General features: G+C 41.4%; 1 protein-coding gene across 1 annotated transcript in view; it reads left to right on the top strand.

Moving 5' to 3' along the window:
* Papss2 (3'-phosphoadenosine 5'-phosphosulfate synthase 2) overlaps positions 1 to 16,972 on the top strand; it is a 92,056-nt gene that overhangs the window by 32,262 nt on the left and 42,822 nt on the right. Inside the window, exon 2 of the mRNA XM_004653196.3 lies at positions 16,665 to 16,782. Within this exon, the coding sequence (XP_004653253.1) occupies positions 16,665 to 16,782 (118 nt within the window). The remainder of the gene's footprint in view (positions 1 to 16,664; positions 16,783 to 16,972) is intronic.

The raw sequence follows: 16,972 nt of genomic DNA, 5'->3' as shown, positions 1-16,972 counted from the left end.
TGCAGGCTGGGTTAAAAACCAGGATCCTTCAATTTGTTGCCTCCAAGAAACTCACCTTTCCACAAAAGATGCACACTATCTTAGGGTGAAAGGTTGGAAAATGGTGTTTCAAGCAAATGGGCCTAGAAAACAAGCAGGGGTTGCTATCCTAATATCTGACAGGGTAGACTTCAGACCAACATTAGTTAGGAAAGATATAGAAAGTCACTTTATATTGATTAATGAAACACTCCAACAGGAGGACATTACAACCCTAAATATATATGTGCCTAACATGGGGGCTCCCAACTTCATCAAACAAACACTATTAGAACTAAGGTCACAGATAACACCAAATACAGTTGTAGTGGGTGACTTCAACACCCCACTTTCATCAATTGACATATCATCCCAGCAAAAAATAAACAGCAATGTGTCTGGATTAAATGAGGTTATAGAATAAAAGGACCTAACCAATATGTACAGGACATTTCATCCAAATGCTGCAGAATACACATTCTTCTCAGAAGCACATAGAACAGTCTCTAAAATGTATATTAGGACACAAAGCAAATCTTAACAAATACAAGAAAACTGAAATAATTCCTTGCACTCTATGTGATCACAATGGAATTTAACTACAAATCAACTGCAAGAAAAGCTGTAGAGCATACACAAAATCATGGAAACTCAATGATGAATGGGTCAATGAAAAAATCAAGAAGGAAATAAAAAAGCTAGTAGTATCAAATGATAATGAGGACACAACATACCAAAACCTTTGGAATACAATGAAGGCAGTCCTAAGAGGTAAATTTATAGCTTTAAGTGCCTATATTAAGAAGTTAGAAAGGCTACAAATAAACAATTTAATACTTCACCTTAAGGCCTTAGAAAGGGAAGAACAAGGCAAGCCAAAAATCAGTATATGAGAAGAAATAATAACGATTAGGGCAGCAATTAATGAAATAGAAACTGAAAAAAAATCAATCCAAAGAATCAATGAAACAGAGTTGGTTCTTTGAAAGGATAAACAAGATTGATAAACCCTTAGCAAATATGACCAAAAGAAAGAGAGAAGAGACACAAATGATTAAAATTAGAGATGAGAAAGGACTATCACAACAGATACCAGAGAAAATAAAAAAATCATAGGGACATACTATAAAAATATATACTGGACTAAGTATGAAAATCTAAAAGAAATGGATGATTTTCTTGATTTATGTGACCTACCAAAATTAAATGAAGGTGAAATTAGCCACTAAAATAGACCTATAACAAGTATGGAAATCCAAGCAGTTATAAAAAAAAAATACAACTAAAAAAACTAGAAATACTAAATATACTCACAACTAAAAAAACTAGAAATACTAAAAATACTCGCAACTAAAAAAGTCCAGGCCCAGATGGCTTCACTGGTGAATTTTCCCAAGACCATCATGGAAGAACTAACACCAATGTTCTCAAACTTTTCCATAAAATATGAAAGGAGGAAACCCTACCAAACTGCTTCTACAAATCCAGCATCACCCTGATATTAAGACCAGACAAAGACAGAACAAAAAAAGAAAATTACAGACCAATCTCCCTCATGAACATAGATACAAAAGTTCTGGATAAAATATTGGCAAACATAATACAAGACTATATTAGAAAGATCATTCACCCTGACCAAATAGGCTTTACCCCACAGATTCAGAGATGGTTCAACACATGCAAATCAATAAATGTAATATGTCATATAAATGGACTGAAGGACAAAAATCACATGATCATCTCAGTAGATGCAGAAAAAGCATCTGACAAAAATCCAACATCCCTTCATGATAAAGGTACTACAGAGACTGGGAATAGAGGGAACATATCTCAACATAATAAAGACCATTTATGACAAACCTACAACCAACATAATACTAAATGGGGAAAAACTGGAAGCTTTTCCACTAAAATCAGGAATAAGACAAGGGTGTCTACTGTCTGTACTTTTATTTACTATAGTACTGGAAGTTTTAGCCATATCAATAAAGCAAGAGATACACATAAAAGGGATACAAATTGGAAAGGAAGAGGTCAAGTTATTATTTGCAGATGATATGATTCTATACATAAAGGCCCCTAAAGACTGTACCAGCAAACTGTTAGAGCTGATAGGCACCTATAGCCATGTAGCAGAATACAAAATAAACACCCAGAAATCAGTAGCCTTCCTTTATGCTAACAACAAATGAGCAGAGGATGAAATCAGAGAATCACTCCCATTCACAATTGCCTCAAAATAATAATAATAATAAAGTACCTTGTAATAAACCTACCCAAGGAAGTGAAGGATCTCTACAATGAAAACTTTAAAACACTTGAGACAGAAATTGCAGAAGACACTAGGAAATGAAAAGACATCTCTTATTCTCGTATTGGAAGAATCAATATTGTGAAATTGGCAATCTTACCAAAAGCAAACTACATATTTAATGCAATCCCCACCAAAATTCCAATGGAATTTTTTTTTTTTTTTCAAGGTAAGGTTTCACTCTAGTTTAGGCTGACCTGGAATTCACTCTGTAGTCTCAGGGTGGCCTCAAACTCTTGGCGATCCTCCTACCTCTGCTTCCTGAATGCTGGGATTAAAGGTATGCGCCACCAACCCAGCTCTCTGATACCATTTTTCACAAAAGTAGAAAAAAAAAATCCAAAAATTCACTTGGGAACACAAAAACCTCAAATATCTAAAACAATTTTGAACAACAGAAGTAAGGCTGGTGGTATCACCATATCTGATTTTAACCTATATTACAGACCCATAGTAATAAAAACAGCATGGTACTGGCACAAAAACAGACATGTAGATCAATGGAGCAGAATGGAGGACCCAGGTGTAAGTCTGGGTACCTATAGTCACCTGAACTTCAACAAAAATGCCAAAAATACTCATTGGAGTAAAGACAGCCTCTTCAGCAAATGGTCCAGGGAAGTTTGGATATGTATCTGTAGATGGATGAAAATAGATGTTTATCTCTCCCCATGTACAAGAACTAAGTCCAAATGGATCAAAGACCTTAATATCAGACCCAAAACTCTGAAACTGCTAGAGAAAAAATAAGGGAAACCCTTCAACATATTGGTATTGGTGAAGATTTTCTGAATATAACTCCAGTTGCTCAGAAAATAAAACCACAGATCAACTACTAGGACCTCATGAAATTACAAAGTTTTTGTACAGCAAAGGATACTGTGAATAGAGCACAGAGGCAACCTACAGAATGGAGAAAATCTTTGCCAGCTGCACACCTGACTGAGGAATAATATCTAGGATATACAAAGAACTCAAAAAACTAATAAGAAATCAAACAACCCAGTTAAAAAATGGGCAATGGAACTAAATAGAAAGTTCTCAAAAGAAGAAATACAGATGACATATAAACATCTAAAAAATGTTCTACATCCCTAGTCATCAGGGAAATGCAGATTAAAACTATATTGAGATTCCATCTCACTCCTGTCAGAACAGCTACCATCATGAAAACAAATGACCATAAATGCTGGAGAGGATGAGGAGAAAGAGAAACTCTTCTACACTTTTGGTGTGAATGCAATCTGGTCTAGCCATTGCGGAAATCAGTGTGCAGGTTCCTGAGACTGCTAAAAATAGATTTATCATATGTCCCAGCTATACCACTCCAAAGTATATAGTCTAAGAACTCACCTTACTACCTTAGACATACTTCCTCAACCATGTTTATTGCCCCTCTATTCACAATAGCTGGGAAATGGAACCAGCCTAGATGTCCCTCAACTAATGAGTGGATAATAAAGATGTGGCACATTTATACAATGGAGTTCTACTCAGTGATGAAGAAGAAAAATGAAATTATGAAACTTGCAGGAAAATGGATGGGTCTGGAAAGGATTATACTTAGTGAGGTAAGCCAGGCCCAGAAAGCTAAATGCCACATGTTCTTTCTCATATGTGCATCCTAGCTACAAATGATTGGAGTTCTAAGTAAATTGGAATAAAACCCAATAGCAGAAGCCAGTAAACTAGAAACATGATGTAAAGGAAATAGAAAAGGAAGGAGGGGGCACTTAATAGGATGGTATTGTATATATGTGCGTAGAACAACAGAATAATGGGAGTGGAAAGGCCTAAGAGAGGTCAGAGAAGAGACTGAGAAAAGGAAAGGTGGAGGAAGGGTTATCAAAATCTAAGAGAGTATGCATAAGTCTTATGGAAACCTACTTTTTTGGACAAAGGAACACCCAGAAATCATAAATTGGTACTAGAAAAAGTTCAGTGCCAGTGATAGGATACCTTCCAGTGAATTGCTGGCCAGGGAGGTCCTTAATGCCCCCAAAACATTACAGGCCATTGCCAATTCTCTTGGTTTCCCACCAGGAATAGGTGGGGAGGCCCTATTGCTAAAGACTGCATACTTGGGCTCCAGTGTCACTGAGAAATCCTGCTGGAGCTGAGCTGAAAACCTCCTCCATGTAGACCAGCTGACAGAGAGTTCAATAAAGCAACACTGCATGCAGTTCAATGGGAGAGAGAGAAATCACCAGTGGCAATACTCAACAGTAGACACTGCAAACCTTAAATTTGGCCAGCCAGGCCAAATGAGCCAATGGGTACAATAGTGGTGTGTCTATAATGGGGAAAACCAACTGCTCTCTAATTGGACAGGAGGCCCACTCCATGGGAGGGAATACATACCTGATACTGAAAATCTACGACAGGGGTAGTCATGAGCCCTAGAGGTGTAACATATGGTGGTGTCTGGCTAGATGTATACAGTATGCTCACCAAACTTCCTGGTAAGCACCTCTCTTAGTGTTCATACCCATATATTAATGTTACTCTCACTTTGGGTTAGAGAAGCTTTTCTTTTCAGATGGTAGTGACCTTGGGATGACTCAGAAGGCATCATGGTGCTGAGAAATGACAGAGGAGTGCTCAGCACTGAAATATCTCTATCACACCTTCCAAGATTCAGGGTCCATTGCAGAAGAGGTGGCGGAAAGAATGTAAAAGTCAATGGAAGGGTAGGGCTCCTTACAACATGCTCCTCCAGATACAAAATGGCCAGCCATCCATGACCTCACAGTGCCTGACACTACCTACACAAGACCATCATAATAGGAGGAAAAAGATCATGACATCAAAATAAAAAAGAGACTGATTGAGAGGGGGAAGGGGAATGTTGGAGAGTGGAGTTGCAAAGGGGAAGGTGGGGGTGAGGGAGGAAATTAACATGGGTTATTGTCTATAATTAGGGAAATTGTCAATAAAAAGATAAATAAAAATAAAAAATGAGAGCAACATCAATTGCTCTACAAACTGCTTTTTCATGTGAACTTATATCATATTTGTGTTTTCAGGTATAGATGTATAGTTACTGAGTGGATGTAATCTAGTTACTTCATGTACATGTTTATTGTTTCTGCTGTATTTATTTGCAAGTAGACACAGAGAGAATGAATGTACCAGGGCCTCTTGCCACTGCAAACAACTTCAAATACATGTGCCACTAAATGAATCTGGCGTTCCATGAGTACTGGGCAATTGAACCCAGGCCACCATTCTTTGCAAGAAAGTACCTTAATCACTATGCCATCTCTTCAGCACTATTTCTTCTACTTTAGGTAATATTTGTATGAATTACTTTGGATAACAATTGGTTTTTTTGGGGTGCTGTGATGTTAGGATTATTTTAGAATCAGAGACTAACAGAGAAAATCAGATTTTCCTTGTTCTCAATAAAATTGCATGATTTGTTCCCACAGAAAATATGTTTTAGAGTTAAAAAATTGAAAGTTGTTTTAAGAATGAGCATTTTACTCTTTAAGACTTTAGGTTTGCCGTGGTAGCTCACTTCTGTCACTCTAAGTGCTCCAAGATGAAAGCAGGAAGGTCAGGAGATCAAGGCCATGCTTGGCTACATAGTGGGTTTGGGGTCATTCTGGGCTACATAAGACCCCATCTGAAAAAATGAAGGCAAGCTGGAGAAATGACTCAGCAGTTAAGGTGCTTGCCTGTAAAGCCTGACTACCTGTTTGATTTCCCAGTACCCACATAAAGCCAGATGCACAAAGTAGCACATGTATCTGGAATTCATTTGCAGTGGCTAGAGGCCCTGGTGTACCTATTCTCTCTCCCTCTCTCTCTGCCTACGCTTGATGTGGTGGCACACTCCTTTAATCCCAGTGCTCAGGAGGCTAAGGTAGGCGGATCACTGTGAGCTCAAGGCCAGCCTAAGACTACATAGCCGATTGCAGGTCAGCCTGGGCTACAGTGAGACCCTACCTCAAAACCAAAAAAAAAAAAAAAAAAAAAAGATTTTGAAGTTTGCAATGTTTAGAAATAGAGTCACATAGTAGCATGGTACCTCAGTTTGATCTTTCTGGAAAACGAGCCTGCAATTCATGACACCTACAAAATGACATGCAAAAGTGGAGTTTCTATGAGAGCTTGATAGGATATTAACTGAAGTCATTGTTTTCTGAAAAATGAACCTTTATTTTTGTTGAGAATTTTTTTCAATTGCATAAATATTCTATCTTTTTAGTCCTCTTATATTTCATGTTTTGAGGTCATTATACATATATATATTTAAATTTTAGAGGCAGAGAATTGGCACACCAGGACCTCAGCCACTGCAATCAAACTCCAGATGCTTGTGCCACCTAGTGGGCATGTGTGACCTCATGCTTGCCTCACTTTTCTGCATCTGGCTAACATGGAAACTGGAGAGTAGAACATGTGTCCTTAGGCTTCTCAGGCAAGCGCTTTAACAGCTGAGCCATCTCTCCAGCCCCACAATTTATATTTTTAATATTATTTAGCTTACAGCAAGCTGATACTGCCACTAGATTTTTTTCCCTTCATATTAAAGATATGATTTGCAAATCACTGCTATAGTATTTGAATATTCTGACTATTCATCTTCACCACAACATTTATATTTTCAGGTTTTGTTGTTACTAATTGGCTTTTTTTAATTAAAAATCAGCTTGAAGAACTTTTATAAATACTTATGAAGCAGGTCTGGTAAGGATGAACTCTCTGGCTTGTTTGTCTCTCCTTCTTTCTGAGGACAGCTTTACAGGGTAAAGTATTTCTGGCTAGAGGCTTATTTTCTTTCAGCACCTTGAATATATCATTTCATACTCTGCTAGCCTGTAATTGCTGGGAAATCTGATGATAGTCTCCTGGGAGTTCTCTTCTATGTGAACACCTTCTCTTGCCAAATTTAATAGTCTGTCAGTGATTTGTGAAGTTGGCAGTGTTCTTTTGCAAATGATTGGAGACCTTTGACCTCTCTGTACCTTCACATCTACCCTCCCATACATACATACACACATATTCCCAGATATAGTTTTTATTTTTTATTTTTTGCCCCTTTCTTTCTATTCTGCTCTAATCCCTCAATGTAAACAATGAATGTTAGCCCTGCTGAAGACCATCTGTATGGTTTTCATTCTGTTTCTCCTCTACAGGTTATTTCCAAATAGCCTGTCTTTAAGTTCAAAGATTCCTCCCTCTACTCGATCAAACCTACCCTTGATACTCTCGGGTGCATTTTTCATTCGTTTGCTGTATCCCTCAACTCCAGAACTGTTGGGTTGTTTCAGTCCCTCCACTGTATTGCCTGCCTGCTTGTGTAGTTTTCTCGGTTTTGCCATATCTGTTCTCTTGTGGTTTGCTGAGCTTCCCTACAACAATTATTTTGAATTTTCTTGTCAGGCAATTAATTCATGAACTTTTATCCTCTGGGGCCAGTTACTGAAAAAGCACTGTTCTTGGTTTTCCATATTGCTGCTCCACACCAGCGTCTACATACTTGAAGAAGTTATGTCTTCCACTCTTTTCACAGTGCTGGCAGTGGGTGCAAGGTTACCCGCGAGGAAGGGTGCAATGACTCTGGCACAGCAAGAGCAGAAGAGTGGCATCTCCACTCAGCTGTTACCTGAGGACAGCGCTGGCAAAGGGTGGTCAGCATCGAGGCTATGCGATCCACTGCAGCTGCAAGGGCTGCTGGGACCTGGGGCACTGAAGGCTGGTGGGATCTTTTTAGTCTCTTTTCACAACTAGGAAGTCATGGCTTAGGAAATCCAACTAGAACTAGATCTGGCTTGCAGAGATTCGGGCAGCCTGGGGTGGTAACCATGCATGAAGCATGTCACTTACGGACTTCTCATAGATCTGGGGTATGGAGCGGGAGCATGTTCCTGAGGGATAACACCTGTCTTCGGGTTCTGGGGTGTGACCCATGCCTAGCACACAGGAAGCCTTATTGCCACACTGGAATCCATGTGTTGACAATTAAAAAAAAAAAAACAAAAACCTCTTTTTATTTTTATTTACTTATTTGAGAAAGAGAGAAAGAGGCATAGAGAGAGAGAGAGAGAGAGAGAATGGGTGCACCAGGGTCTCCAGCTACTGCAAATGAACTCCAGGCCCATGTGCCACCCTGTGCACCTGGCTTACTTGGGTCCTAGGAAATTGAACCTGGGTCCTTTGGCTTTGCAGGCAAAAGTGCCTTAACTGCTACGCCATTTGTCCAGCCCTTTTTGACAATTTTTGGTTTCTGTTTTGTTTCTGAGGGAGGGTATTTCTACAACCCAGGCTGACCTGGAACTCACAGCCGAACTCTTTTATCAGTCTCCTAAGTGCTGGGATTAAAGGCATGAGTCACCAAGCCCTGCTTGTTGATAATTTTTGTATATATATATATATAATTCATTTTGGATATAATCTCCAATTACCTTGAAAATGAACCTTGAAATGGATTATGGAACTCCACAGGGGCGTGGGGAAGATTGGGATGCTTAATCCGCCAAGAGAGGCCGGTGAAGGCAGAGGGCTGCTGTAGCGAAGCCTGCCCGAGTTTATTGGCTATAGTGTGCGTGCCTCACCAGCATCTCGTGTGCACTGGGAAGGAAGCTCACACCGACATGTGTTTTCCAGAGCCCTCACTCGTCCACGGTCCTCCCTTTCATGGCAATCCTCCCCGTGACTCACCGGGCTTGGATTTGGCTCAGGGGCCGCCCCACCCCACTGTAACTATCTGTAATCTTTTCTCTGGGTTGTTTTCTGCCTAGGCACATAAAATCAAGGCTGAGGCTCTCTGCCACGTCCCAGGGTGTCTCACCCTGAGTTTCAGAAGCTGCCCCGACACTCCCTTTTCAGTGCTGCCCATGGGAGTGGGAGATCCAGCAAAGAGACCCTGCGACCCCAGGCTGTGTGACATGGCTAGGATTCTGAAACAGCTCATGAATTGGACCTGGGGCTGAGGACTTTGTTGCCCTCTCCTGGTAACAGTGTTTGTCCCTCTAAGACAGAAAAAATCAGGGCAGGAAACTGGGTAGAATGAGGAGCCTTCAAACTGGTGCACCTCAGGCACATCTCATGTAGAACTGTATGAGGCTTATCACTGATGAGATGCCCTCCAGGACTAGAGAGGTGGCTTAGTGGTTAAGGCATTTGCCTGTGGAGCCTAAGGACCTAGGTTTAATTCCACAATACTCATGAAAGCCAGATGCACAAGGTGGCACCTGCATCTGGAGTTCATTTGTAGTGTCTGGAGGTCCTGGTGTGTCATTCTCTCTCTATCTGCCTCTTTCTTTCTTTCAAAAATAAATAAATAATAAATAAATAAAAATGCTGTCCGATCCACTGTCTGATGTGATCATGTGACCCAACTTCCCAGGCCTACCCTAGAGAGAACCCACATCCCTGAACCAGTCTAATCCCGGATGATTTACTCCTTAAACTCCCGTCATTTCTGCAGATTAAATATCTCAGTGCTGACTAGATTTAACAGCTCACCATGTGTCTGGTATTTTCTTTGCTATGTTATGTAAACAATTCCCATATTTAACCCTTTCAACAACCCTGGGTGGAGAGTATCCTCGTCTTCCAGAGAAAGAAGAGGAGGTTTAGAGATGCCAGTAACTTGTGCTACCTTGTGAAGCCAGCTTCAAATCCAAGTTTGCTTGACTCCAAAATCCATGTTTGTTGTTCTTGGATTTTCTGGAGGAATCTAAAAGAAGCAAGGCTAGAGTCGGGTGGTGGCTCACACTTTAAGCCCAGCACTTAAGAGGCAAAGGTGGGAGGAGCACTGGGGGTTCAAGACCAGCCTGAGACTATATAGTGAATTCCAGGTCAGCCTGAGCTAAAGGAAAACCCTACCTCGAAAAAATGGAAAAAAAGGGGGCTGGAGATGTAGCTTAGCAGTTAAGGTGCTTGCCTGTGAAGCCGAGGGAGCTATATTCGACCCTCCAGATCCCACATGAGCCACGTGCACAAAAGGTGAGGCAAGCGCAAGGTCATACATGCCCAGGTGGTACAGGAGCCCGGAGGTCAATTTTAGTGGCTGAGGCCCTGACATGCCAATTCTCTCTCTCTTTTTTAAAATTTTTTTTGGTTTATTTTTATTTCTTTACTTGAGAGTGACAGACAAAGAGGCAGAGAGAGAGAGAGAGAGAGAGAGAGAATGGGTACGCCAGGGCTTCCAGCCACTGCAGACGAACTCCAGATGCATGTGCCCCCTTGTGCATCTGGCTAACATGGGTCCTGGGGAATCGAGCCTCGAACCAGGGTCCTTAGGCTTCACAGGAAAGTGCTTAACTGCTAATCCATCTCTCCAGCCCCTCTCTCTCTCTCTCTCTCTCTTAAAACAAATAAAACCAAAGAAGCGAGGCCAGATGTGGTGGCACACACCCTTAATCCCAGCACTCAGGAGGCAGGGATAGGAGAAGCAGTGTGAGTTCGAGGTCAGCCTGAGACAGTGAATTCCAGGTCAGTCTGGGCTAGAGCGAGACCCTACCTCAAAAAATTCAAAAATAAAAGTAAAAAAAGAAGCAAGTATTTTTGCAAGATTTTTCTTTGGGAAGTAGCAGAGAAGTATGCCCCTAACTGCAAAGTTTCTGGGGCACTTCCTGCTAAGCGACAGTGTGGGGGCAGCAGTAAGGTCTGGTTCCTTGCAGAGGCAGTGAGGCAGGCGATTGCTCCCTTAGCACGTGTTTTCTTTTATGTAGATAGAATTCTTGTTTTTTCTTTTCTTTTCTTTTCTTTTCTTTTTTTTTTTTTCCTGACAGCTGCTTTCTTTCCAAAGCTCAGAACACCATGTGCTGTGTAGAGGCATGTAAGCCTTTCAACCAGGAAAAGATCTTTTTGGCTGCCTCACCCCTTTGCAGTTCAAATATTCTTCAAAACATCTGCTTCCATTCTATTTGTTTGCCTTTTGCAAAACATTGCAAAGGTTGATTTTGAAATAGGTATGCAAAATAGCTTACTGAAGCAAAAGAGCCCAAGTACCTGACTTTCTGAAAATATTGTTTGCTTAAACTTTGCCAGGGTGAAGAAAGTTTGTATTACAAACCCAGAATACTATGCTGCATTGGCCAAAACTAGTCGCCATCACTACAGTGGCAATAATATTGAACTGGGTACAGCATGCGGTAAATACGACAGAGCGTGCACTCTGACTATCATTGATCAAGGTGATTCTGACATAATTAGAAGCATGACAGAGGAGACTGGTGAAAAGTACACCATGTAAAATTTTTTGTTAATAAAACTTGCTGGTTAAGATACGAGTATTAGGGCTGGAGAGAGAGCTCAGCAGTGAAGGTGCTTGTCTGCGATGCCTAACAACCTGGGTTCAGTAGTGTTAGGCAGGGTCTCATTCTAGCCCAGGTTTACCTGGAACTCACTCTGTAGTCCCAGGCTGGTTTAAACTCACTCTGCCTCCAGAGTGCTGGGACTATAGGAATGTGCACCCCTTTCCATGTGTGTAAATTATTTTGTTGCTATTGTTTTTTCCTGTGAACTTTGTTGTTGTTGTTGTTGCTGTTGTTGTTTTTGAGAGAGAGAAAAAAAAATGAGTACACTAGGGCCTGTTGCTGCGGCAAATGACCTTCAGACACATATACCACTTTGTGCATCTGGCTTTATGCAGGTATGAGGGAATCGAACTTGGGCTGTGAGCATTTGCAAGAAAGTGCCTTTAACTGCTGAGCCATCTCCTGAGCCCAGCTGCCATTTCTAATTTTAAGCCAAATAAAGTTTCTAAGGACATTCTTGCACAAGTCTTTCTGCTGGCACATGTTTGCATTTCTCTTGAATAGTTGGCCCTGGGGGATCTATGTTAATTTGCAAGAACCTGCTCTTGTTTCTGGGTCGTATGTCCCCGAAAACCCCACTCCCTTCTCACTGCTGCTAGAGGAAATCAGTGACATCTCATTTTGCCTCCGTTTTCTTGCTGACTTTGAGTACTTTGTGGCACTCTACTAGGTAAGTGTCTATCTTTTTCTGTGAAGTGATTGTTCAGACCTTTGTAAAAGGCTGGGCGTGGTGGTGCAAACCTGTAATCCCAGCACTGGGGAGACCAAAGATAGATGGGTTCTTGAGGCTTGCTAGACAGCCAAATCAGTGAGCTGTGGGTTTAATGAGAGGCATGCCTCAGATAATAAGGTTAAGAGCAACTAAGGAACACACCCAACATCAACACCTGGCTTCCACATGCACATGCACGTGTCCACACGTGCATCTATACACACGGGCACCCCCACACACACACACGAATACACATAAATGCGTGCCCACTACACAAACATATATATACACAGAAAGGAAAAATGGATTGTCATCGAGTTGCAGATTTTCTTTATACACCTTTGTATAGAATACGCATGTCAATCACACACATATCAATGTACAAATGTATATATACATATAGATATTTCCAGGGAGTGGGCCCAGCTACTTCATCTTCTAATCTTTCTGTCCAAAATGATGTCAGGGACTCTGTGCCCTTAGGACTATATTCCCAGTGCCTAGGATTGTTGTGGAACATAGCATTTACTGAGAGAACGAACAGTTGTCTAGTCTCCTCCAGGTCTTATTCAAAATATATTGGTGCTTTCTTGGCTCTTCTGGGTATACACATATGTTAAGAGGCTCATAGATTTTTACAATTCTGAAGTTCTGTTTACCCTGTGTCAGACATATGGGCAATTCTATACCTGTTGATTTACCTGTCATGATTTCTTCTTCTCCTCCTCCTCATCCTTCTTCTTCTCCTTCTTCTTTGATTTTTTTTGGGGGGGTTGATTGTTTTTTTTTGAGGCAGGGTCTCACTGTAGCCCAGGCTGACCTGGAACTCACTCTGTAGTCCCAGGCTGGCCTCAAACTCACAGCCATCTTCCCAGCTTTGCCCGCCCAGTGCTGGGATTAAATACCTGTGCCACCACCCGCAGCTGTCAGCATAACTTCTTCCTTCCTTGTATTACAGATTTTATTTTCTAGAAGTCTACCCCAAACTGTATTTATTGGACCATTTTTACCTTTCTGTGTGTGTGTATGCTGTGAGTATATGTTTGCGTGTGTTCACATGGGGGGTCAGGCTCTCACATGCCACAGTGCACATAGGGAAACTTCAGGGCTCAGTCCTCGCCTTCCACCTTGTTTGAGGCAGTGCGTCTTGTTCACCACCATGTTCAAGGGACTGGCTGGCCCACAGGCTCCAGGAAGACTCTCCTGTCGTTACCTTCGTTCTTGTCATAGGCATGCTAGGATTACAGTGCCCACCACAGCATCTGCTCTTTTGTTTGTTTGTTTGTTTGTTTGTTTTAAAAAGTCATGGATTTGGGGGATTCATTCTCAAGGATTCACACGTGCACAGCAAGTGCTTTATTCACTGAGCCTTCTCTCTAGCTCCTGCCTTTTTAAAAATTCATCAGCTAGACATGGTAGTGCGTGCCTTTAATCCTAGGACTTGGAAGGCAGAGGTAGGAGGACCACCATCATGAGTTCAAGGCTGTCCTGAGACTACATAGTGAATTCTAGGTCAGCTTGGGCTAGAGTGAGACCCTACCTGGTTAAAAAAAAAAAAAAAGTCACCAAACATTCACCTTCCAGTCAGGTTAGAGTCAGAATCAGATAGATAGTCTCTTACCTCACTAGGCTGATGTTAGTACAACAAATACAGACATTTGATATTGAAATTAAACTCCATGCCTCATAGCTGGTACATGTTCATTTCTGCCAGGGTGTTTGAAAGGTTTAAGGAGTTCGTACATTGACTTGGGGAAGTGGAAGCAAAACTGTAGTTCTTGTGAGGAAATAGCCCTGTGTACTCAGACTTTACTCTTACCTGGTCTCTGCTGTGTGGGCAAGGGGAATCCCTTCATTGACTGGTTACTTGGTTGGTTGGTTGGTTGGTGCATTTTGAGACAAGGTCTCACACAATAGGCCAGACTGCCCTGGAAGTCACTATGTAGTGCAAGCAGGTCTCAGATTCCAGGCAGTTCTCTTACCTCTGCCTCCCAAGTTCTAGAAGTGCAGGTGTGAGCTAATTTTAACCCTTACACTGTCCCTAGGCTCTCTTATCTGGCTCCACAGAGACTGGTCAACCAGCCACCCTAGTATGTCCTCTGTTTTTGGAGTAGTTTGTTCTATGTTCAAGCCAACAGGATATGGGAGAACATGCATTTGTAGGAGCAAAAGCATTCCCTTATGGCCACTACCTAAGGTAGACAAGTTAAAAATGTCATAGAACCTGGGTGTGATGGCACACGCTTCTAATCCCAGCATTCAGGAGGCTGAGGTAGGAGGATCACTGTGAGTTCAAGGCCTGTCTGAGACTGTATAGTGAATTCCAGGTCAGTCACCCTGGGATAGAGCAAGATCCTACCTCAGAACCCCCTCTATGCCCCCAAAAATAAATAAAATAAAATTTTCATGGAATCAGAACTGTGACATAGCATCAAAATAGTCTAATTTGAATGATAGTCTCAAAGGATGATGGTAGTTACTCTAAAGGCAGTATTTGTTTTTAATTTTATGAAATATTTCTTTATTTATTTGCAAGGAGAGAAAGAGAAAGAGAGAGAATGAGGGATGCATCAGGGCATAGTGCCACTGCAAACAAACTCCAGGCACATACTCCACTTTGTGTATTGGGCTTTACATAGGCACTGGGGAATCAAACGTAAGTCAGCAGGCTTTGCAAGCAAGTACCTTTATCCACTGAGCCATCTCCCCAGCCCAGTGTTTGTTTTGAAATTGTAAGAACTAATAGTTTGCCAGCAATGGCATACAATAATTTGTTGTTGTTGTTGTTTGGGTTGAAGTGGGATCTCACTCTAGCCCAGGCTGACCTGGAATTAACTATGGAGTCTCAGGGTAGTCTCAAACTCATGGCAATCCTCCTATCTCTGCCTCCCAAGTGCTGGGATTAAAGGCATGCGCCACCATGCCTAGTGACATACAATAATTTTTGTTGGGATATGTGCGGTATATAGTGTATGTGTTCATGTGTAAATACATATGTGTGTTTGGGTGTGCACATAGACATGTGTGCAAGTGGAGGTTAGAGGTCAATGTCTGATGTCTTCTTCTGTTACTCTCTAGATAGACATTTTTTCGTTTTTTCAATGTAGGGTCTCATTCTAGCCCAGGCTGACCTGGAATTCACTATATAGTCCCAGAGTGGTTTTGAGCTCATGGCAATCCTCCTACCTCTACCTTCTAAATGCTGGGATTAAAGGTGTGCACCACCAACCATGCCCAGCTTGTAGCTAGATTTTTTATTTGGAGAGAGGGAAAGGGAAGGAAGGAGAAAGGGAGGGAGGGAGGAAGAGAAAATGGGTACACCAGGGCTTCTTGCCCCTGCAAACAAATTCCAGATGCACATGCCACTTTGTGCATCTGGCTTTATGTCGGTACTGGATAACTGAACCTGGGCTGCCAAACAAGCAAGCACCTTTAACCACTAATCCATCTCTCCAGCTCCTCTTCCCTTAGTTTCTGGGGGTAGGTTTCTCACTGAACCGAAAGCTCACCAGTGCAGCAAGCTCTAGGCGTTCTCTTGTCTCCATCCTACAAGTCTTGTGGCTATAGGTGTGTGCCAACACACCTGGCTATTTATGTGGGTGCTGAGGGTCCAAACTTGGGTCCTCATGCTTATATGGCAAGTGCTTTGCCAACTAAGCCATCTCTCTAGTCTTTTCATAATAATTTAAAAATCATTATTTTGTGGAGATAATTTTTTCTAAGTATGTTATTTATTTATTTATTTATTTGAGAGAGGGGGTGGCAGATAGAGAGAATGGGAGCACCAGGGCCTCCAATCACTGCAAATGAACTCCAGACGCATGCACCACCTTGTGCATCTGGCTTTACGTGGACACTGGGGAATGGAACCTGGGTCCTTAGGCTTTGCAGGCAAGCACCTTAACTGTTGAGCCATCTCTCCAGCCCCATAAAACTTCTATGAATCATATTAAGAAAAATGAGTGAAATGGAGAAAGAAGGTTTATATACTTTCTGTAGAAATGAAAAAAAAATTATATTAGGATGAATATTAGGTGAATCTTTTTCAAATATGTTTCATAGAAGTTAAATGTGTTAGTTTTGCAATCAAACACATGGTGGTGCATGCCTTTAATCCCAGCACTTAAGTGGCAGAGGTAGAAGGACTGCTGTGAGTTTGAGGCCAGTCTAAGACTACATAGTGAATTCTAGCTAAGCTTGGGCTACAGCAAAACTCTGTCTCAAAAAAAAAAAAAAAAAAAAAAAGAAGGAGGAGGAAAGAAATAAAAAGCTTAAATGGATATGCATTATTTCATGTGAAGAATACGTATTTTATCAATCAAATATTATGCTTGATCTTGTTTTGTAGGATAATCAGCAAAAATCCACAAATGTAGTCTATCAAGCCCACCATGTGAGCAGGAATAAGAGAGGACAGGTGGTTGGAACCAGGGGCGGATTCCGAGGATGTACCGTGTGGCTAACAGGTATCAAAATACACTTACATATATAAACATATGCATGTGCATGTACACATATTTTTCAGCATATCTTTAATTTTAAAATGAACATGTTTGACAATTTTAAGGAGATGAGTATAACATTATACCATGTGCATTATCATTTTGACTTTGAAGGAGGCTGAGAATTATAGTAGAAGCTTGGATGTCAGTTCTA

The sequence above is a fragment of the Jaculus jaculus genome, chromosome 1, assembly GCF_020740685.1.
Source record: "Jaculus jaculus isolate mJacJac1 chromosome 1, mJacJac1.mat.Y.cur, whole genome shotgun sequence".
NCBI lineage: Eukaryota > Metazoa > Chordata > Mammalia > Rodentia > Dipodidae > Jaculus > Jaculus jaculus.
This window is presented reverse-complemented; position numbering and strand designations above follow the sequence as displayed.